The sequence below is a fragment of the Coregonus lavaretus genome, assembly GCF_964263955.1.
Source record: "Coregonus lavaretus genome assembly, chromosome: 9".
Lineage (NCBI taxonomy): Eukaryota > Metazoa > Chordata > Actinopteri > Salmoniformes > Salmonidae > Coregonus > Coregonus lavaretus.
Genome location: NC_139996.1, coordinates 50,767,664 through 50,792,160, shown reverse-complemented (window position 1 = coordinate 50,792,160; position 24,497 = coordinate 50,767,664). Strand labels below are relative to the sequence as shown.

The 24,497-nt window shown below is 45.1% G+C and overlaps 1 protein-coding gene across 2 annotated transcripts in view; it reads right to left on the bottom strand.

Annotated features, from left to right (window-relative positions):
• Window positions 1-24,497, bottom strand: part of ambra1b (autophagy/beclin-1 regulator 1b) — a 46,682-nt gene that overhangs the window by 6,000 nt on the left and 16,185 nt on the right. Inside the window, exons 14-17 of one of the 2 annotated variants that reach the window (XM_084169414.1) lie at window positions 23,716-23,855; window positions 8,744-8,854; window positions 8,315-8,508; window positions 1,556-1,687 (exon numbers count right to left, since the gene is read on the bottom strand). In XM_084169414.1, the coding sequence (XP_084025540.1) occupies window positions 1,556-1,687; window positions 8,315-8,508; window positions 8,744-8,854; window positions 23,716-23,855 (577 nt within the window). The remainder of the gene's footprint in view (window positions 1-1,555; window positions 1,688-8,314; window positions 8,509-8,743; window positions 8,855-23,715; window positions 23,856-24,497) is intronic. The other variant, XM_084169415.1, reaches the window with a different exon arrangement.

Genomic DNA, 24,497 nt, shown 5'->3' with positions numbered 1-24,497 from the left:
TGCTTATTGGATTACCCCATATCATGAAATAGGCTATGTGAAAGTTTATAAAGACAAAAGGTGGATACACAGAATTATATGATTTGGATGGATGGTTGACATGACAGAAAGGTAGTCGGATATTTTCTTTCTCAAAGCTCATTATGCATGTTGTTTCACGAACGGAACTCGCGCCTCGTAAAAACCTTATAGCCTATAGCGCAATATATCCCCAAATTCAAAGAAAAGAAAATACACCAGCGACATCATTTAGGAGATAAAGGTTGTGAGCACAGTGTTTCTGATCAAATCAACAATTATCTTCTAATGTATTTGTGTGGCTATGATGCCATCTTTAGAGCACAGGATTTTCTGCTTGGTTTCCAGAGCATTGAAAGAGAGATGAAATAGGCTACTACCGAGGTCTGATGATGCTTAGTAAAAGGCGTAACACAACGTTAGGTGATGTGCTAAAGTCTGATGCAGGCTATTCTGAAAACTGCCAGTGTTGTGTTTATGAGGAGTCCCCTCGTGTGTGTGTTTGTTGCATGAGCAGCAAATTGCGAACCCACGACCCATATGTATCACATAAAAAGGCATATGCCATCTCTCACAATCGATTGGGCTTCCCGAATTTAGTACGTTCGCTGTGACAGAAAGTGTATTATTCCAGAAAGTTCTATCTAGCACTGCAGTGAGTGGGGGACTGCATAACCTGGTGACGTAGCTCTTGCTGTACCTCGCTCTCCCCATTAACATCAAATTAACATCCCATCATACTTAGGGTCATGTATATAAATGCCCAGTTGTACATTATTTTGGCTACCTTGGCTAGAAGAGATCTCAGTGACGTTTGGAAAGAGGGATCTCAAAGAAGCATAGGGGGTTTAAAGAGTGTGTCTCTCAGTCACAAGATCTCAACCCAGTTGAACACTTATGGGAGATTCTGGAGTGGAGCCTGAGAAAGTGTTTTCCACCACCATCAACAAAACACCAAATTATGGAATTTATGGAAGAATGGTGCTGCATCCCTCCAATAGAGTTCCAGTCACTTGCAGAATATCTGCCAAGGCGCACTGAAGCTGTTCTGGGGACTTGTGGTGGCCCAACGCCCTATAAAGACAATATGTTGGAGTTTCCTTTATTTTGGCAGTTACCTATATCTTTCACGGATTCCATCCTCTGCAAAACAGACAGTTGAAACAGCCCTTCCTGACCATGTGCCGTCATTATGGCCATATAAAACTGTTTCCCCTACCCCTATGCTTCTATTGGTTTGAATTGAATTTGAGACTAGAGGGCCTGGATGTCGCTTTGGGGGCCTTTGCACCCCACCTGGAGATCACAGTAGGGGAAAACATTCCGTAGAACCATATAGAAGGTACAATAAGAGGGGTTCTGGCAGAGTTGGGGTCAATTCCATTCCAATTCAGGAAGTACACTGACATTTCAATTCCAATTCTCTATGCTTTTCAATGAGTAACATTTCAAATTGGGTTTACTTTCTGAATTGACCCCAACCCCGCTTTCTGGCATTATAAAAAGGGAGGGTAGTAGGTGGGACTGGGAGGATTACCGGTGTTGGCTGTGGAGGTGCCGGCTTCTGTTGAGGCATCTCCCAGGGCACTGTCCTCGATCTGGCTGGTTTGTGGCTGCTCTAGGCTCCCCTTGGTCTCGCGGCTCGTGGACGGGAGCTCTTGGACTTCTACTGAGATGAGTAGCGAGAGAAATCGAAAACATTGATACATTTACATTTCCTCAAAAAAACTAAAACCGCATCACTAAACTGCACAGAAAGTTAGATGAGACATACATTGGTTGAAGGTTAACATCTGTGTTAAATACAAAATAATACTTTTACTGCTGACTCTTAACTGAATGGCAATGTGTATTTGAGAACGGGTCTGATTGGATCTCAGTGTTTCGTTTTCACACAGGGAGCCAATGAAAAGTTACCGGTAGGTAGCCTAGTGGTTAGAGCATTGGACCAGTTACCGAAAGGTTACTAGTTCGAATCCCCGAGCCGACAAGGTGAAAAATCTGCCGATGTGCCCTTGAGCAAGGTACTTAACCCTAATTGCTTCAGGGTTACCGTTGGGTGTATATCCGAGGGAGATGAGATATGCAAAATAAGCATTTAACACATGCATATAATACACACTTGAAACAGGACAAATACAGGCACCCACCAATTATTATTATTAGAGCCCGACCGATATATTTTTTGGTCCGATACCGACATTAGGGAGAATGTTTTTTTTTTTTTTTAGTCGTTTTTTTTTTTTTTTTTTAGTCATTTAGCAGACGCTCTTATCCAGAGCGACTTACAGGAGCAATTAGGGTTAAGTGCCTTGCTCAAGGGCACATCGACAGATTTTTCACCTAGTTGGCTCGGGGATTAGAACCAGCGACCTTTCGGTTACTGGCACAACGCTCTTACCCACTAAGCTACCTGCCTCCCCAGGTTTAGAGGGGAACACTAATTGTGCTCTAAAGGATTAACTGATACTCTAAATTATGATTTCTTAAGTAAATATTCAAATGAACATTTAAAAACATTTTATTTGTGGTTTACATGATAACCACCAAAAAGCAACTCTCGCCTCTATAAATACGAAAGTAAATACAAAATGTATTGGAGATATATACAGTGGGGAGAACAAGTATTTGATACACTGCCGATTTTGCAGGTCTGTCATTTTTATCATAGGTACACTTCAACTGTGAGAGACAGAATCTAAAACAAAAATCCAGAAAATCACATTGTATGATTTTTAAGTAATTAATTTGCATTTTATTGCATGACATAAGTATTTGATACATCAGAAAAGCAGAACTTAATATTTGGTACAGAAACCTTTATTTGCAATTACAGAGATCATATGTTTCCTGTAGGTATTGACCAGGTTTGCACACACTGCAGCAGGGATTTTGGCCCATTCCTCCATACAGACCTTCTCCAGATCCTTCAGGTTTCGGGGCTGTCGCTGGGCAATACGGACTTTCAGCTTCCTCCAAAGATTTTCTATTGGGTTCAGGTCTGGAGACTGGCTAGGCCACTCCAGGACCTTGAGATGCTTCTTACGGAGCCACTCCTTAGTTACCCTGGCTGTGTGTTTCGGGTCGTTGTCATGCTGGAAGACCCAGCCACGACCCATCTTCAATGCTCTTACTGAGGGAAGGAGGTTGTTGGCCAAGATCTCGCGATACATGGCCCCATCCATCCTCCCCTCAATACGGTGCAGTCGTCCTGTCCCCTTTGCAGAAAAGCATCTCCAAAGAATGATGTTTCCACCTCCATGCTTCACGGTTGGGATGGGGTTCTTGGGGTTGTACTCATCCTTCTTCTTCCTCCAAACACAGCGAGTGGAGTTTAGACCAAAAAGCTCTATTTTTGTCTCATCAGACCACATGACCTTCTCCCATTCCTCCTCTGGATCATCCAGATGGTCATTGGCAAACTTCAGACAGGCCTGGACATGTGCTGGCTTGAGCAGAAGGACCTTGCGTGCGCTGCAGGATTTTAATCCATGACGGCGTAGTGTGTTATTAATGGTTTTCTTTGAGACTGTGGTCCCAGCTCTCTTCAGGTCATTGACCAGGTCCTGCCATGTAGTTCTGGGCTGATCCCTCACCTTCCTCATGATCATTGATGCCCCACGAGGTGAGATCTTGCATGGAGCCCCAGACCGAGTGTGATTGACCGTCATCTTGAATTTCTTCAATTTTCTAATAATTGCCCCAACAGTTGTTGCCTTCTCACCAAGCTGCTTGCCTATTGTCCTGTAGCCCATCCCAGCCTTGTGCAGGCCTACAATTTTATCCCTGATGTCCTTACACAGCTCTCTGGTCTTGGCCATTGTGGAGAGGTTGGTGTCTGTTTGATTGAGTGTGTGGACAGGTGTCTTTTATACAGGCAACGAGTTCAAACAGGTGCAGTTAATACAGGTAATGAGTGGAGAACAGGAGGGCTTCTTAAATAAAAACTAACAGGTCTGTGAGACCTGGAATTCTTACTGGTTGGTAGGTGATCAAATACTTATGTCATGTAATAAAATGCAAATGAATTACTTAAAAATCATAATGTGATTTTCTGGATTTTTGTTTTAGATTCCGTCTCTCACAGTTGAAGTGTACCTATGATGAAAATTACAGACCTCTACATGCTTTGTAAGTAGGAAAACCTGCAAAATCGGCAGTGTATCAAATACTTGTTCTCCCCACTGTACAGTGGGGAAAAAAAGTATTTAGTCAGCCACCAATTGTGCAAGTTCTCCCACTTAAAAAGATGAGAGAGGCCTGTACTTTTCATCATAGGTACACGTCAACTATGACAGACAAAATGAGAAAAAAAATTCCAGAAAATCACATCGTAAGATTTTTTATGAATTTATTTGCAAATTATGGTGGAAAATAAGTATTTGGTCACCTACAAACAAGCAAGATTTCTGGCTCTCACAGACCTGTAACTTCTTCTTTAAGAGGCTCCTCTGTCCTCCACTCGTTACCTGTATTAATGGCACCTGTTTGAACTTGTTATCAGTAAAAAAGACACCTGTCCATAACCTCAAACAGTCACACTCCAAACTCCACTATGGCCAAGACCAAAGAGCTGTCAAAAGACACCAGAAACAAAATTGTAGACCTGCACCAGGCTGGGAAGTCTGAATCTACAATAGGCAAGCAGCTTGGTTTGAAGAAATCAACTGTGGGAGCAATTATTAGGAAATGGAAGACATATAAGACCACTGATAATCTCCCTCGATCTGGGGCTCCACGCAAGATCTCACCCCGTGGGGTCAAAATGATCACAAGAACGGTGAGCAAAAATCCCAGAACCACACGGGGGGACCTAGTGAATGACCTGCAGAGAGCTGGGACCAAAGTAACAAAGCCTACCATCAGTAACACACTACGCCGCCAGGGACTCAAAACCTGCAGTGACAGACGTGTCCCCCTGCTTAAGCCAGTACATGTCCAGGCCGTCTGAAGTTAGCTAGAGTGCATTTGGATGATCCAGAAGAGGATTGGGAGAATGTCAGATGAAACCAAAATATAACTTTTTGGTAAAAACTCAACTCGTCGTGTTTGGAGGACAAAGAATGATGAGTTGCATCCAAAGAACACCATACCTACTGTGAAGCATGGGGGTGGAAACATCATGCTTTGGGGCTGTTTTTCTGCAAAGGGACCAGGACGACTGATCCGTGTAAAGGAAAGAATGAATGGGGCCATGTATCGTGAGATTTTGAGTGAAAACCTCCTTCCATCAGCAAGGGCATTGAAGATGAAACGTGGCTGGGTCTTTCAGCATGACAATGATCCCAAACACACCGCCCGGGCAACGAAGGAGTGACTTCGTAAGAAGCATTTCAAGGTCCTGGAGTGGCCTAGCCAGTCTCCAGATCTCAACCCCATAGAAAATCTTTGGAGGGAGTTGAAAGTCCGTGTTGCCCAGCGACAGCCCCAAAACATCATTGCTCTAGAGGAGATCTGCATGGAGGAATGGGCCAAAATACCAGCAACAGTGTGTGAAAACCTTGTGAAGACTTACAGAAAACGTTTGACCTGTGTCATTGCCAACAAAGGGTATATAACAAAGTTTTGAAAAACTTTTGTTATTGACCAAATACTTATTTTCCACCATAATTTGCAAATAAATTCATTAAAAATCCTACAATGTGATTTTCTGGAATTTTTTTTTCTTATTTTGTCTGTCATAGTTGACGAGTACCTATGATGAAAATTACAGGCCTCTCTCAACTTTTTAAGTGGGAGAACTTGCACAATTGGTGGCTGACTAAATACTTTTTTTCCCCACTGTATATGTCAACAGCAAATGGCATGCACTGATGACTGAAAATGTTTATGCAGGGCAATGCTTGCAGCACTGGTATTAGTCACAAGTTCTAATTTAGCTAGCTAGCTCCTTATCTCACCATGAATGCAAGCACATGGCCTGAATGATAGACTGTCTTGCTTTTTGCAGATTGCATATTTCGGAAAACAAACTAAATAAGCCAACTAGCTAACATAATAGGCCCAGACAGAAACAGTTATTTTTGTATCAAGGACGAGTGTTCACTTTGGCACCAGTCCAGTGTTAACACACAAGTAGAACAGAATGCTAGCTTGCTAAGCTAACTACCTTGTTGGCTAGATTGTGAAGCTCACTACCCTGCTGCTGGCTTGCTAGACAGCTAACGTTAAGTGAGAATGTGATGAGGACAATGCTGCTTGCTTTGTGAAGTGTACTTTGATTATTTACTTATTCAAATGCGCTGCCTGTGGTAAGCTACTCACCGTCAAACCACCATGCCTACTCTCTCCCAAGTTGTGACCTAGGGTTGAATGATGTTCAATGAGCAGCTCGTAGAGCGCCCTCTTCAGGCAATGATTGAAAGATTTAAAATTACTGCAAATTAGCGTCTACCCAGAATGATCAAATGACAGTACATTCGTTAAGTATTCAGACCCCTTGACTTTTTTCACATTTTCTTACATTACAACCTTATTCTAAAATTGATTTGTTTCCCCCCTCATCAATCTACACACAACACCCCCATAATGACAAAGCAAAAACCATTTTGTAGAACATTTTGCAAAAACAAAACACTGAAATATCATATTTACATAAGTATTCAGACCCTTTACTCAGTACTTTGTTGAAGCACCTTTGGCAGCGATTACAGCCTCGAGTCTTTTTGGGTATGACGCTACAAGCGTGGCACACCTGTATTTGGGGAGTTTCTCCCATTCTTCTCTGCAGATCATCTCAAGCTCTGTCAGGTTGGATGGGGAGTGTTGCTGCACAGCTATTTTCAGGTCTCTCCAGAGATGTTCGATCGGGTTCAAGTCCGGGCTCTGGCTGGGCCACTCAAGGACATTCAGAGCCTTGTCCCGAAGCCACTCCTGCGTTGTCTTGGCTGTGTGCTATGGGTCGTTGTCCTGTTGGAAGGTGAACCTTCGCCCCAGTCTGAGGTCCTGAATGCTCTGGAGCAGATTCATCAAGGATCTCTCTGTACTTTGCTCCATTCATCTTTCCCTCGATCCTGACTAGTCTCCCAGTCCCTGCCGCTGAAAAACATCCCCACAGCATGACGCTGCAACCACCATGCTTCACCGTAGGGATGGTGCCAGGTTTCCTCCAGACGTGACACTTGGCATTCAGGCCAAAGAGTTCAATCTTGGTTTCTTCAGACCAGAGAATCTTGTTTCTCATGGTCTGAGAGTCTTTAGGTGCCTTTTGGCAAACTCCAAGCGGCCTGTCCTGTGCCTTTTACTGAGGAGTGGCTTCCGTCTGGCCACTCTACCATAAAGGCCTGATTGGTGGAGTGCTGAAGAGATGGTTGTCCTTCTGGAAGGTTCTCCCATCTCCACAGAGGACCTCTGGAGCTCTGTCAGAGTGACCATCGGGTTCTTGGTCACCTCCCTGACCAAGGCCCTTCTCCCCCGATTGCTCAGTTTGGCCGGGCGGCCAGCTCTAGGAAGAGTCTTGGTGGTTCCAAACTTCTTCTATTTAAGAATCATAGAGGCCACTGTGTTTTTGGGGACCTTCAATGCTGCAGATATTTTTTGGTAACCTTCCCCAGATCTGTGCCTCGACAGAATCCTGTCTCTGTGCTCTATGGACAATTCCTTCGACCTCATGGCTTGGTTTTTGCTCTGACATGCACCATCAACTGTGGGACCTTATATAGACAGGTGTGTGCCTTTCCAAATCATGTCCAATCAATTGAATTTACCACAGGTGGACTCCAATCAAGTTGTAGAAACATCTCAAGGATGATCAATGGAAACAGGATGCACCTGAGCTCAATTTCGAGTCGCATGGCAAAGGGTCTGAATACTTATGTAAATAATGCATTTCAGTTTTTTATTTTTAATACATTTGCAAACATTTCTAAAAACCTGTTTTCACTTTGTCATTATGGAGTATTGTGTGTAGATTGATGAGGATTTTTTATTTATTAATCCATTTTATAATAAGGCTGTAACGTAACAAAATGTGGAAAAAGTAAAGGGGTCTGAATACTTTCTGAATGCACTGTATTTGTTCATTCTAGGTATATAATGTTGGCACTTTATCTGTGGAATAAAGACAGATACATATATTTCTGGGAAGGCTAATATCAGCCGATAATATCGGTCAACCGATTTATCGGTCGGCCTCTAATAATAATGTATTGTAATAATGTATGTAATAATTCCAGTATGGAAAATGTATGCACTCACTAACTGTAAGTCGCTCTGGATAAGAGCGTCTGCTAAATGACTAAAATGTAATAATAATAATAATAATAATAATAATTATTATTATTATTAATCCTCCTACCATAAGCAGCAGCGTGGGAGGTGCTGGGCCTGGGGAGGTCCCGCTCTGTCTGCGTCTCTGCGTTCTGCAGCTGGATGATGGGCGTCTGAGTGCCCTGTGAGGTCACAGAGGGGGCGGGGTGTCGGGGCTGGAGGCCAATTGCGTTCATCAGACCCATGTCTCTGTCAAGTCTCCAGCTGGAGCGACTGGGGGCCCTTGGAGCGGACAAACACCACAGAGAAGATTGGTAAGACATGATTGGATGGACACTCATGAAAGTGTTGGGTTGCAAATTCTGGAAACTTCCTCAAAATCCCCCGGTTTTAAAGTTGGAGGATTTCTGGAAAACCTGGGGATTTTGGGAAAGTTTCCAGAATTTGCCACAGTTCAAGCCAGGGAGAGGTGTAAAAGAAAGAGGAGACAACGCCTCCTGGGTCCTAGACTCCTTACCCTGGTCGATCTGTACTGCGGGTCCTGCTGGTTCCACCACCACTGTTGTTGACTGTGAATATGGGCTCTGCGCTTGCGTCGGCCGGGCTCTCTCCGTCACTACGGTAGAACCTAGAGAACAGACAAGACAACAGTTATCATTGGCGACGACGATGTCGTCATAATTGGATCTTTCCATAATGTTTCCGCCACCGTTTCCTATGACCTAAAAGAGCTTATGGACATCAGAACAGCCATCACTATCACTAACCTCTATTTGGACGAGTGGACTTAACCTGTCCGGGACCGGATGGTCCCGCTCCTGCTGGCTTTCGCAAATTCTGCCTTTACTCTCCTGAAGTTGCTGGTAATAGGCTACACGAGGAGTCGGCAAGTTCTCATGGGGAATGCCAATTTAATATAATAATAATATGCCATTTTAGCAGACGCTTTTATCCAAAGCGACTTACAGTCATGCTTGCATACATTTTTTTTGTGTATGGGTGGTCCCGGGGATCGAACCCACTACCTTGGCGTTACAAGCGCCGTGCTCTACCAGCTGAGCTACAGAGGACCACAGAGGATCTTACCATATCTACCAATCTGTGTTCCAGTTATGGTTTTCATATGCACATTTGTGGAAAAGTTAAATTTAAATTATAATAATGTCTTCGTATCTCAAAATCATTGTCATGTGTTTAATCAAAATTCTATCCAATTCTAAATGAAAATAATATGAACCTAAAAGGTAACTTCTATTGCCATTGCCAACTACATAAAAATAGCCTATAAAGCCAACAAATAAAAACATTGCAGCCTGCAGGTAAATATCCTATAAATCACATTGGCTACGCATGGCCTGTCTGCAACGAATTTAAAACATTGTATCAACTATTAACTTGGGTCCGGCCTGAAGCTCCTTGCAACATTTTGTAAAATATTCTGGGCCCTCAGAGTTTCCCGCGCCAGTGAGCTCGGGACAGACACAGCTGTAGGCTATTTGCACAAGGGATAAGAAGTAATCAGGTAGGCCTATTTTATAACGTTTTTACTGGCATTTTTCCCCTTTCACGCTAAGTGGTTATCGAAAGGGAGAGAGCTGGAAATATTATTTTTTACATCCATAGAGAATGACAGACTTCATTTGCTTGCTGTTTGAGGTGAAGAAAGCATTACTTTGAGAAGCTCCACAGCTCATTAGTGGTGTTGCATTAAGCCAATCAGAAATACTATCAGATCCCCAAATGGGCACATTTATATGCCTACATTTGAGCGCAGGCCAGGTAGCCTATAGGCCTACTTCTATGTGTAATCAGGTGCGCGTCCTTACTCAACATTGACAGGAGCGCTCCAAAGGAAAGACCATGACTTAATTGACAAAACTCATAAATTGAACTTTTCTCACAAGTGTAGCATAGGTTGTGCGCTATGCAAACAACATGTTCACTCCGACAATGAGAACGGTAAAAGACTGGAATAATAATATAGCCTATTGAATGGATTAACAGACATTACCGTAACCAAACAAACATTGTAGATTAGAAATTATAGGAATTATCAGTAAATGTACTACTGGTGATATACACTACATGAACAAAAGTATGTGGATACCTGCTCGTCGAACATCTCATTCCAAAATCATGGGCATTAATATGGAGTTGGTCCCCCCTTTGCTGCTTTAACAGCCTCCACTCTTCTGGGAAGGCTTTCCACTAGATGTTGGAACATTGCTGCAGCTTCCCTTCAGCCACAAGAGCATTAGTGAGGTCAGGCACTGATGTTGGGCGATTCGGCCTGGCTCGCAGTCGGCGTTCCAATTCATCCCAAAGGTGTTCGATGGGGTTGAGATAAAGTCAACTTCTTCCACACCGTTTTTCGACAAACCATTTCTGTACGGACCTCGCTTTGTGCACGGGGGCATTGTCATGCTGAAACAAGGAAGGGCCTGCCCCAAACTGTTGCCACAAAGTTGGAAGCACAGAATCATCTAGAATGTCACTGTATGCTGTAGCGTTAAGATTTCCCTTCACTGGAACTAGCCCGAAACACTGCTCCAGAGTCCAATGGAGGTGAGCTTTACACCACTCCAGCTGACGCTTGGCATGGCGATTTTAAGCTCCCGACAAACAGTTCTTGTGCTTACGCTGCTTCCAGAGAAAGTTTGGAACTTGGTAGTGAGTGTTGCAACCGAGGATAGATTATTTTTAAAACGCTACGCGCTTCAGCACTCTGCGGTCCCATTCTGTGAGCTTGTGTGGCCTACCACTTCGCGGCTGAGACGTTGTTGCTCCTAGATGTTTGCAATAACACAATAACAGCACTTACAGTTGACTTGGGAAGTTCTAGCAGGGCGAACTGACTTGTTGGAAAAGGTGGCATCCTATGACGATGCCACGTTGAAAGTCACTGAGCTCTTCAGTATGGCCATTCTACTGCCAATGTTTGTCTATTGAGATTGCATGGCTGTGTGATCGATTTTATACACCTGTCAGCAACGGGTGTGGCTGAAATAGCAGAATACACTAATTTGAAGGGGTGTCCACATACTTTTGTACATATAGTATATAACACTAACAATCAAACGCAAACAATTCACACAATGAATTTATGAAACAATGAATGTGCACAAATTGGCGGGAAAGAGCTCATTCTGGAGAGACTCCCCTTCTTGGACTGTGCCATCCTCGCGGCCTCCTCAATGGATTAGTTCACGGAGATGGGCACGAATAAGACCGGTGTCTCGTGTGCCATAAAATAAATAAATTGTGTGTATATATATATATATATATATATATATATATATATATACACACACACATATACACACACACAGTCGTGGTCAAAAGTTTTGAGAATGACACAAGTATTGGTCTTCACAAAGTTTGCTGCTTCAGTGTTTTTAGATATCTTTGTTGACAATTACATTACATTTATGCAGAGTCAATATTTGCAGTGTTGACCCTTCTTTTTCAAGACCTCTGCAATCTGCCCTGGCATGCTGTCAATTAAGTTCTGGGCCACATCCTGACTGATGGCGGCCCATTCTTGCATAATCAATGCTTGGAGTTTGTCAGAATTTGTGGGGTTTTTGTTTGTCCACCCGCCTCTTGAGGATTGACCACAAGTTCTCAGTGGGATTAAGGTCTGGGGAGTTTCCTGGCCATGGACCCAAAATGTTGATGTTTTGTTCCCCAAGCCACTTAGTTATCAGTTTTGCCTTATGGCAAGGTGCTCCATCATGCTGGAAAAGGCATGGGTCGTCACCAAACTGTTCTTGGATGGTTGGGAGAAGTTGCTCTCGGAGGATGTGTTCGTACCATTCTTTATTCATGGCTATGTTTTTAGGCAAAATTGTGAGTGAGCCCACTCCCTTGGCTGAGAAGCAACCCCACACATGAATGGTCTCAGGATGCTTTACTGTTGGCATGACACAGGACTGATGGTAGCGCTCACCTTGTCTTCTCCGGACAAGCTTCTTTCCGGATGCCCCAAACAATCGGAAAGGGGATTCATCAGAGAAAATGACTTTACCCCAGTCGTCAGGAGTCCAATCCCTGTACCTTTTGCAGAATATCAGTCTGTCCCTGATGTTTTTCCTGGAGAAGTGGCTTCCTTGCTGCCCTTCTTGACACCAGGCCATCCTCCAAAAGTCTTCGCCTCACTGTGCGTGCAGATGCACTCACACCTGCCTGCTGCCATTCCTGAGCAAGCTCTGCACTGGTGGTGCCCCGATCCCGCAGCTGAATCAACTTTAGGAGACGGTCCTGGCGCTTGCTGGACTTTCTTGGGCGCCCTGAAGCCTTCTTCACAACAATTGAACCTCTCTCCTTGAACTTCTTGATGATCCGATGAATGGTTGATTTAGGTGCAATCTTAGTAGCAACAATATCCTTGCCTGTGAAGCCCTTTTTGTGCAATGCAATGATGACGGCACGTGTTTCCTTGCAGGTAACCATGGTTAACAGAGGAAGAACAATGATTTCAAGCACCACCCTCATTTTAAAGCTTCCAGTCTGTTATTCTAACTAAATCAGCATGACAGTGTGACCTCCAGCCTTGTCCTCGTCAACACTCTCACCTGTGTTAACGAGAGAATCACTGACATGATGGCAGCTGGTCCTGTTGTGGCAGGGCTGAAATGCAGTGGAAATGTTTTTTGGGGATTAAGTTCATTTTCATGGCAAAGAGGGACTTTGCAATTAATTGCAATTCATCTGATCACTCTTCATAACATTCTGGAGTACATGCAAATTGCCATCATAAAAACTGAGGCAGCAGACTTTGTGAAAATTAATATTTGTGTCATTCTCAAAACTTTTGACCACGACTGTATGTATGTATGTATGTATGTATGTATGTATGTATATGCTACTGCTCGACTATAACAAATCTTGGTCGACCAACAGCCTATTGACCAAATCAATCAATCAATCAATTTTATTTTATATAGCCCTTCGTACATCAGCTAATATCTCGAAGTGCTGTACAGAAACCCAGCCTAAAACCCCAAACAGCTAGTAATGCAGGTGTAGAAGCACGGTGGCTAGGAAAAACTCCCTAGAAAGGCCAAAACCTAGGAAGAAACCTAGAGAGGAACCAGGCTATGAGGGGTGGCCAGTCCTCTTCTGGCTGTGCCGGGTGGAGATTATAACAGAACCATGCCAAGATGTTCAAAAATGTTCATAAGTGACAAGCATGGTCAAATAATAATCAGGAATAAATCTCAGTTGGCTTTTCATAGCCGATCATTAAGAGTTGAAAACAGCAGGTCTGGGACAGGTAGGGGTTCCATAACCGCAGGCAGAACAGTTGAAACTGGAATAGCAGCAAGGCCAGGCGGACTGGGGACAGCAAGGAGTCACCACGGCCGGTAGTCCTGACGTATGGTCCTAGGGCTCAGGTTCTCAGAGAGAAAGAGAGAACGAGAGAATTAGAGAGAGCATACTTAAATTCACACAGGACACTGGATAAGACAGGAGAAGTACTCCAGGTATAACCAACTAACCCCAGCCCCCCGACACATAAACTACTGCAGCATAAATACTGGAGGCTGAGACAGGAGCGGTCCGGAGACACTGTGGCCCCATCCGAAGAAACCCCCGGACAGGGCCAAACAGGAAGGATATAACCCCACCCACTCTGCCAAAGCACAGCCCCCGCACCACTAGAGGGATATCCTCAACCACCAACTTACAATCCTGAGACAAGGCCGAGTATAGCCCACAGAGGTCTCCACCACAGCACAAACCAAGGGGGGGCGCCAACCCAGACAGGAAGATCACGTCAGTAACTCAACCCACTCAAGTGACGCACCCCTCCTAGGGACGGCATGAAAGAGCACCAGCAAGCCAGTGACTCAGCCCCTGTAACAGGGTTAGAGGCAGAGAACCCCAGTGGAGAGAGGGGAACCGGCCTGGCAGAGACAGCAAGGGCTGTTCGTTGCTCCAGAGCCTTTCCGTTCACCTTCACACTCCTGGGCCAGACTACACTCAATCATATGACCTACTGAAGAGATAAGTCTTCAGTAAAGACTTAAAGGTTGAGACCGAGTCTGCGTCTCTCACATGGGTAGGCAGACTGTTCCATAAAAATGGAGATCTATAGGAGAAAGCCCTGCCTCCCGCTGTTTGCTTAGAAATTCTAGGGACAATTAGGAGGCCTGCGTCTTGTGACCGTAGCGTACGTATTGGTATGTACGGCAGGACCAACTCGGAAAGATAGGTAGGAGCAAGCCCATGTAACGCTTTATAGGTTAACAGTAAAACCTTGAAATCAGCCCTTGCCTTAACAGGAAGCCAGTGTAGGGAAGCTAGCACTGGAGTAATATGATCAAATTTCTTGGTTCTAGTCAGGATTCTAGCAGCCGTATTTAGCACTAACTGAAGTTTATTTAGTGCTTTATCCGGGTAGCCGGAAAGTAGAGCATTGCAGTAGTCTAACCTAGAAGTAACAAATGCATGGATTAATTTTTCTGCATCATTTTTGGACAGAAAATTTCTGATTTTTGCAATGTTACGTAGATGGAAAAAAGCTGTCCTTGAAACAGTCTTGATATGTTCGTCAAAAGAGAGATCAGGGTCAAGAGTAACGCCGAGGTCCTTCACAGTTTTATTTGAGACGACTTTACAACCATCAAGATGAATTGTCAGATTTAACAGAAGATCTCTTTGTTTCTTGGGACCTAGAACAAGCATCTCTGTTTTGTCCGAGTTTAAAAGTAGAAAGTTTTCAGCCATCCACTTCCTTATGTCTGAAACACAGGCTTCTAGCGAGGGCAATTTTGGGGCTTCACCATGTTTCATTGAAATGTACAGCTGTGTGTCATCCGCATAGCAGTGAAAGTTAACATTATGTTTTCGAATAACATCCCCAAGAGGTAAAATATATAGTGAAAACAATAGTGGTCCTAAAACAGAACCTTGAGGAACACCGAAATGTACAGTTGATTTGTCGGAGGACAGACCATTCACAGAGACAAACTGATATCTTTCCGACAGGTAAGATCTAAACCAGGCCAGAACTTGTCCGTGTAGACCAATTTGGGTTTCCAGTCTCTCCAAAAGAATGTGGTGATCGATGGTGTCAAAGGCAGCACTAAGGTCTAGTAGCACGAGGACAGATGCAGAGCCTCGGTCTGACGCCATTAAAAGGTCATTTACCACCTTCACAAGTGCAGTCTCAGTGCTATGATGGGGTCTAAAACCAGACTGAAGCATTTCGTATACATTGTTTGTCTTCAGAAAGGCAGTGAGTTGCTGCGCAACAGCTTTTTCTAAAATTTTTGAGAGGAATGGAAGATTCGATATAGGCCGATAGTTTTTTATATTTTCCGGGTCAAGGTTTGGCTTTTTCAAGAGAGGCTTTATCACTGCCACTTTTAGTGAGTTTGGTACACATCCGGTGGATAGAGAGCTGTTTATTATGTTCAACATAGGAGGGCCAAGCACAGGAAGCAGCTCCTTCAGCAGTTTAGTAGGAATAGGATCCAGTATGCAGCTTGAAGGTTTAGAGGCCATGATTATTTTCATCATTGTGTCAAGAGATATAGTACTAAAACACAAGTGTCTCTCCCGATCCCAGGCCCTCGCAGAGCTGTGCAGATCCAGGACAGCTAAGCCCTGGAGGAATACGCAGATTCAAAGAGGAGTCCGTAATTTGCTTTCTAATGGTCATGATCTTTTCCTCAAAGAAGTTCATGAATTTATTACTGCTGAAGTGAAAGCCATCCTCTCTTGGGGAATGCTGCTTTTTAGTTAGCTTTGCAACAGTATCAAAAAGAAATTTTGGATTGTTCTTATTTTCCTCGATTAAGTAGGATGATCGAGCAGCAGTGAGGGCTCTTCGGTACTGCACGGTACTGTCTTTCCAAGCTAGTCGGAAGACTTCCAGTTTGGTGTGGCGCCATTTCCGTTCCAATTTCCTGGAAGCTTGCTTCAAAGCTCGGGTATTTTCTGTATACCAGGGAGCTAGTTTCTTATGACAAATGTTTTTCGTTTTTAGGGGTGCAACTGCATCTAGGGTATTGCGCAAGGTTAAATTGAGTTCCTCAGTTAAGTGGTTAACTGATTTTTGTCCTCTGACGTCCTTGGGTAGGCAGAAGGAGTCTGGAAGGGCATCAAGGAATTTTTGTGTTGTCTGAGAATTTATAGCACGACTTTTGATGCTCCTTGGTTGGGGTCTGAGCAGATTATTTGTTGCGATTGCAAACGTAATAAAATGGTGGTCCGATAGTCCAGGATTTTGTGGAAAAACATTAAGATCTACAACATTTATTCCATGGGACAAAACTAGGTCCAGAGTATGACTGTGGCAGTGAGTAGGTCCAGAGACATGTTGGACAAAACCCACTGAGTCGATGATGGCTCCGAAAGACTTTTGGAGTGGGTCTGTGGACTTCTCCATGTGAATATTAAAATCACCAAAAATTAGAATATGATCTGCTATGACTACAAGGTCTGATAGGAATTCAGGAAACTCAGAGAGGAACGCTGTATATGGCCCAGGAGGCCTGTAAACAGTAGCTATAAAAAGTGATTGAGTAGGCTGCATAGATTTCATGACTAGAAGCTCAAAAGACGAAAACGCCATTTTTTTTTTTGTAAATTGAAATTTGCTATCGTAAATGTTAGCAACACCTCCGCCTTTGCGGGATGCACGGGGAATATGGTCACTAGTGTAACCAGGAGGTGAGGCCTCATTTAACACAGCAAATTCATCAGGCTTAAGCCATGTTTCAGTCAGGCCAATCACATCAAGATTATGATCAGTGATTAGTTCATTGACTATGACTGCCTTTGAAGTGAGGGATCTAACATTAAGTAACCCTATTTTGAGATGTGAGGTATCACGATCTCTTTCAATAATGGCAGGAATGGAGGAGGTCTTTATCCTAATAAGATTGCTAGGGCGAACACCGCCATGTTTAGTTTTGCCCAACCTAGGTCGAGGCACAGACACAGTCTCAATGGGTATGGCTGAGCTGACTACACTGACTGTGCTATTGGCAGACTCCACTAAGCTGGCAGGTTGGCTAACAGCCTGCTGCCTGGCCTGCACCCTATTTCACTGTGGGGCTAGAGGAGTTAGAGCCCTATCTATGTTGGTAGATAAGATGAGAGCACCCCTCCAGCTAGGATGGAGTCCGTCACTCCTCAGCAGGTCAGGCTTGGTCCTGTTTGTGGGTGAGTCCCAGAAAGAGGGCCAATTATCTACAAATTCTATCTTTTGGGAGGGGCAGAAAACAGTTTTCAACCAGCGATTGAGTGCTGAGACTCTGCTGTAGAGCTCGTCACTCCCCCTAACTGGGAGGGGGCCAGAGACAATTACTCGATGCCGACACATCTTTCTAGCTGATTTACACGCTGAAGCTATGTTGCACTTGGTGACCTCTGACTGTTTCATCCTAACATCGTTGGTGCCGACGTGGATAACAATATCTCTATACTCTCTACACTCGCCAGTTTTAGCTTTAGCCAGCACCATCTTTAGATTAGCCTTAACGTCGGTAGCCCTGCCCCCTGGTAAACAGTGTATGATCGCTGGGTGATTCGTTTTAAGTCTAATACTGCGGGTAATGGAGTCGCCAATGACTAGGGTTTTCAATTTGTCAGAGCTAATGGTGGGAGCCTTCGGCGTCTCAGACCCCGTAACGGGAGGAGTAGAGACAAGAGAAGACTCAGACTCAGACTCCGACTTGCTACATAATGGGGAAAACCGGTTGAAAGTTTCTGTCGGCTGAATGAGCGACACCGGTTGAGCATTCCAACAGTATTTCCCTCCAGAAGCCATGAGAAAGTTGTCCGGCTGCGGGGACTGTGCGGGGGGATTTATACTAACGTTACTATCTGTACTTACTGGTGGCACAGACGCTGTTTCTTCCTTTCCTACACTGAAATTACCCTTGCCTAACGATTGCGTCTGAAGCTGGGCTTGTAGCACAGCTATTCTCGCCGTAAGGCGATCGTTCTCCTGTATATTATGAGTACAGCGACTGCAATTAGAAGACATCATGTTAATGTTACTACTTAGCTTCGGCTGTTGAAGATGTTGACGAACCATGTCCAGATAAAGCGTCCGGAGTGAAAAAGTTGAATGAGGGAAAAAAGTTGCGATGGAAAAAAGGAAAATAAAGTAAAGTTGGCAGCAAAAACGTACAGGAAAATGACTCTTCTGTCTCGACCAGTCGAATAATTGGGGTCAGCCCTACTATTTACCAAGAGTATGTTCATCTGTATTTTTCATGGCTGTCTATTTACCACCACAAACCGATGCTGACACTAAGACTGCACTCAACAAGCTGTATAGGGCATAAGCAAACAAGACAATGCTCAAGCGGCGCGCTTAGTGGCCATTGATTGTAATGCAGGAAAACTAAAATCCGTTTTACCTAATTTCTACCAGCATGTCACCTGTGCAACTAGAGCAGGGATGGGCAACACCAGTCCTCCGGGGCCTGATTGGTCTTTTGCCCCAGCCCCTGCAAACACACCTGACTCCAATAATCAACATCATGATCTTTAGTTTACAATGCAATTAGTTTAAAATAAGCTGTGTTTGTTAGGGATGGGGAAAAGGTATGACACCACTCCGGCCCCCGAGGACTGGAGTTTCCCCATCCCTGAACTAGAGGGATAAAAACTCTAGATCACCTTTACTTCACACACAAACAAAGCTCTCCCCCTCCCTCCATTTGGCAAATCGGACCATAACTTGATCCTCCCGATTCCTGCTTACAAGCAAAAACTCCAAATAGGAAGTACCAGTGACACGCTCAATACGGAATTGGTCCGATGAAGCGGATGCTAAGCTACAGGACTGTTTCACTAGCACAGACTGGAATATATTCCGGGATTCATCCGATGGCATTGGGGAGGTTACCACAGTCATCGGTGTCACGCCCTGACATTGAGATCTCTAGTTGGGTTGGTCAGGGTGTGAAATTTAATTTATATATTTCTATGTTGGCCGGGTGTGGTTCCCAATCAGAGGCAGCTGTTGGTCGTTGTCTCTGATTGGGGATCATACTTAGGTAGCCATGTTGCCTACCTTAGTGGTGGGATCTTGTTTCTGTTTGGCTTGTTTGATGTTTAGCCTCTTGAACTTCACGTTCTGTTGGATTTTGTTATTTTGTCTGTGTTTATTAAAATAAATGACTATGTACGCATACCACGCTGCACCTTGGTCCGATCCTTTACACAACAAACGTGACAGAAGATCCCACCACCAACGGACTAAGCAGCGTCGCCAGGAGGAGCAGAGCGGAGGCCCTGGAAGAGCTGATTGTGGAGAGGGAGATAGCAACAGAAGAAGCCGCTATGATAGATGCCCTCCAAGACCTGCAGCGCAGTACTCTGAGGAGAACACCGCCTTACGGGAGCTGTTAGTTAAGAGGGAGCAGGAGCTCTTCCTTCAGAAGGAGGCGCTGCAGGAGTCAGTGGATGCACGGAGAGAGGAGCTGGCCAGGCAACAGGAGGAGCTGAGAGAGGAGTTAACCCTCCAGCAGCAGAGAGCTCGGTCCTTAGAGCAGAGGCTGGCGGAGCCAGGTTTAGCAGAGCCAACTCCCCGCACTCGCTTTGAGGAGCGTGTGACCGTGCAGGCACCAGGCTATGCGCCGGCTTTACGCACTGTGCCGCCAGTGCGCCTTCACAGACCAGTACGGCCCGTGCCTGCTCCTCGCACCAAACCAGTGGTGCGTGTCTCCAGCCCGGTGCGCCCCGTACCTGCTCCTCGCACCAAACCAGTGGTGCGGGTCTCCAGCCCGGTGGGGCCTGTGCCTGCTCCTCGCACTGGCACGAAGCCTCCAGTGATGATCCATGGCCCGAAGCCTCCTGTGATGATCCATGGCACGAAGCCTCCTGTGATGATCCATGGCACGAAGCCTCCTGTGATGATCCATGGCACGAAGCCTCCTGTGATGATCCATGGCACGAAGCCTCCTGTGATGATCCATGGCACGAAGCCTCCTGTGATGATCCATGGCACGAAGCCTCCTGTGATGATCCATGGCCCGAAGCCTCCTGTGATGATCCATGGCACGAAGCCTCCTGTGATGATCCATGGCACGAAGCCTCCTGTGATGATCCATGGCACGAAGCCTCCTGTGATGATCCATGGCCCGAAGCCTCCTGCGACGGTCTGCAGTCCAGAGCCTCCAGCGACGGTCCAGACAGGACTTGGTGCATCGCGGGAGGAATGCTGGGCCGGGACCAGACGTCAGCCCCTCTCCAGGGTCAAGGGCTCCTACACCAGGGTCCAGACAGGACTTGGTGCATCGCGGGAGGACTGCTGGGCCGGAACCAGACGTCAGCCCCTCTCCAGGGTCGAGGGATCCCACACCAGGGTCCAGACAGGGCTTGGTGCATTGTGGGAGGACTGAGAGGGGGAGCATGCCACGCTGCACCTTGGTCCGATACTTTACACAACGAACGTGACAACCGGCTTCATTAATAAGCGCATCGACGGCTTTGTCCCCACAGTGACCATATGTACATATCCCAACCAGAAGCCACGGATTACAGGTAACATCTGCACTGAGCTAAAGGCTAGAGCTGCCGCTTTCAAGGAGCAGGACACTAATCCAGCACTTATAAGAAATCCGCTACGCCCTCTGACAAACCATCAAACAGGCTAAGCGTCAATACAGGACTAAGATGAATCCTACAAAAGTTTTGAAAGGCTGGTCATGGCTCACAACACCATCATCCCAGAAACCCTAGACCCACTCCAATTCACATACCGCCCCAACACATCCACACATTACGCAATCGCCCCAAAAAATCAGAACACGCCCCCATTCACATCGACGGGGCGATAGCAGAGCGGGTCGAGAGCTTCAAGTTCCTCAGTGTCCACATCACTAAGGATCTATCATGGTCCAAACGAACCAACACAGTCATGAAGAGGGCACGACAACGCCTCTTCCTTCTCAGCAAGCTGAAAAGATTTGGCATGGGCTGATCCTCAAAAGATTCTCGAATAGCTGCATCCCCGCTTGGTATGGCAACTGCTCGGCATGCAACCGCAAGGCACTACAGAGGGAGAACTCCCTGCCATCCAGGAACTCTATGCCAGGCGGTGTCAGAGGAAGGCACAAAAAATTGTCAAAGACTCCAACCACCCAAGTCATAGACTGTTCTCTCTGCTACCGCATGGCAAGCGGCACAGGAGCGCCAAGTCTGTGACCAAAAGGCACCTGAACAGCTTCTACCCTTAAGCCATAAGACTGCTGAACAGTTAAATGGCTACCCAGACAATTTACATTGACCCCCTTTATTAATCTTAATTGTTTTACACTGACTCCCTTGCACTGGCTCTAAGCCAGCGTTTCCCAAACTCGGTCCTTGGGACCCCAAGGGATGCACTACACAGCTAATTCAAATAATCAACTAATCTTCAGGCTTTGTTTATTTGAATCAGCTGTGTAGTGCTAGGGCAAAAACCAAAATGTGCACCGCTTGGGGTCCCCAGGACAGAGTCTGGGAAATGCTGCTCTATGCACACTCACTAGACTCTGCCCACACACACACTTTACATAGTGCCTTCAGAAAGTATTCAGACCCCTTGACTTTTCCCCAAAAAAATTACGCTACAGCCTTATTCTAAAATGGATTTTAAAAATCCTTAATCTACACACAATAACCCATAATGACTGTGCATGTCAGAGCAAAAACCAAGCCATGAGGTCGAAGGAATTGTCCGTAGAGCTCCAAGACAGGATTGTGTCGAGGCACAGATCTGGGGAAGGGTCCCAAAACATTTCTGCAGCATTGAAGGTCCAAGAACACAGTGGCCTCTATCATTCTTAAATGGAAGATGTTTGGAACCACCAAGACTCTTCCTAGAGCAGGCCGCCCGGTCAAACTGAGCAATCGGGGGAGAAGGGCCTTGGTCAGGGAGGTGACCAAGAACCCAATGGTCACTCTGACAGAGCACTAGAGTTCGTCTGTGGAGATAGGAGAACCTTCCAGAAGGACAACCATCTCTGCAGCACTCCACCAATCAGGCCTTTATGGTAGTGCCCAGACAGAAGCCACTCCTCAGTTAAAGGCACACGACAGCCTGCTTGGAGTTTGCCAAAAGGCACCTAAAGGACTCTGACCATGAGAAACAAGATTCTCTAGTCTGATGAAACCAAGATTTAACTCTTTGGCCTGAATGCCAAGCGTCACGTCTGGAGAAAACCTGGCATCATCCCTATGGTGAAGCATGGTGGTGGCAGCATCATGCTGTGGGGATGTTTTTCAGCGGCAGGGACTGGGAGACTAGTCTGGATCCTGGGAAAGATGAACGGAGCAAAGTACAGAGCGATCCTTGATGAAAAACTGCTCCAGAGCGATCAGGACCTCAGACTGGGGTGAAGGTTCACCTTCCAACAGGACAACGACCCGAAGCACACAGCCAAGACAACGCAGGAGTGGCTTCGGGACAAGTCTCAATGTCCTTGAGTGGCCCAGCCAGAGCCCGGACTTGAACCCGCTCGAACATCTCTGGAGAGACCTGAAAATAGCTGTGCAGCAACGCTCCCCATCCAACCTGACAGAGCTTGAGAGGATCTGCAGAGAAGAATGGGAGAAACTCTCCACATACAGGTGTGCCAATCTTGCAGCGTCATACCCAAGAAGAATCGAGGCTGTAATCGCTGCCAAAGGTGCTTTAAAAAAGTAGAGTAAAGGGTCTGAATACTTATGTAAATGTGATATTTCAGTTTTAAAAATATATAAATTAGCAAAGTGTTTTTGCTTTGTCATTATGGGGTATTGTGTGTAGATTGATGATGAAAAAAACAATTTAATCAATTTTAGAATAAGGCTGTAACGGAACAAAATGTGGAAAAAGTCAGAGTCTGAATACTTTCCAAGGCACTGTACACTGCTGCTTCTCTTTGTATTATATATCCTGATTGCCTAGTCACTTTAACCCCTACCCACATGTACATACTGTACTACCTCAATTACCTCAACTACCTCGTACCCCTGCACATTGACTCGGTACTGGTACTCCTTGTATATAGCCTCGTTTATGCTTTTATTGTGTTACTATTTCCTTTTTATTTAGCAAATATTTGTCTTACTTTTTAACTCTACACTGTTGGGAATAGGCTCGTTGGTAAGCATTTCACTGTAAAGTCTATACCTGTTGTATTTGGCGCATGTGACCAATAACATTTTATTTTGATCTCCACTGAGGGATTCCTTCATGTAATCACAGACAATGACCTCATTACAGACCAATAATTGACCCGCTCCAATCCAGAGGCTTCCTGTTTACACTGGCTATTAGAATAATCAAATCAGACACCAATCAAATCCAATTCACTGCCAGTGTTGGAGGTGGTGGTAGGGAATACACTGAACTCAAGATCCCAAGAACACACCTTTGAACACAAAGTGTATATTGATGACTACAAAACAAACAAGTCACCAATGCACCATCCTGATAGGGCCCAGTCTTATCAGGTATAAGATTTACAATGTTCAGACAGGAGCACTACTCACACGGGCCTGCAGATGACCAGGTCTCCTTTGTTGGTCCCGTAGGCCAGGCCCATCCCCGGGTCTGGAAGCCATCTGGCTGAATTGATGCTGACATGCCGCCGCTGGTCTGGAGCCATGGGGTAGACCACGTTGAACACCATCTAGGGAACAAATAGAGAACCCAGACAAACAATCGTAAACGTCAACAAGCATACACTTTGTGGTAAACCACCCGGTGCTTAACCCTGCACCTTAGAGACTGCTGCACTACACGTACATAGTCAAACTGGTCACGTTATTAATGTTTACATACTGTTTTACCCACTTCATATGTATATATACTGTATTCTAGTCAATTTTCATCCTATATAAAAGTACTGATGTACACACCTTTTCTATTCATATACTGTCCATAATGTCTATACACACCATCATTTACATATATTTATATTCCGGACTATAATATTCTGGACGTTTTAATTTCCCTATATTTCTTAATTTATTTAAATGTTGGGGATTTGCGTGTATTGTTTGTATTGTTAGGTATTACTGCACAGTTGAAGCTAGGCACATAAGCATTTCGCTACACCCGTGATAACATCTGCTAAATATGTGTACGCAACCAATACAATTGTATTTGAAATATGAACAGATTACGTCTTAGCGGAAAACAGGGGGCCATGGGAGACAAGTGAAATGTCAAAAACAAACAATGTCCATCTACATTCTATGTTCCATCTGAGCCAACCTTTTCTTGCTGGTTTTGAAGAATCTAACGGCTTTATAATGTCAGTAATGGCCAG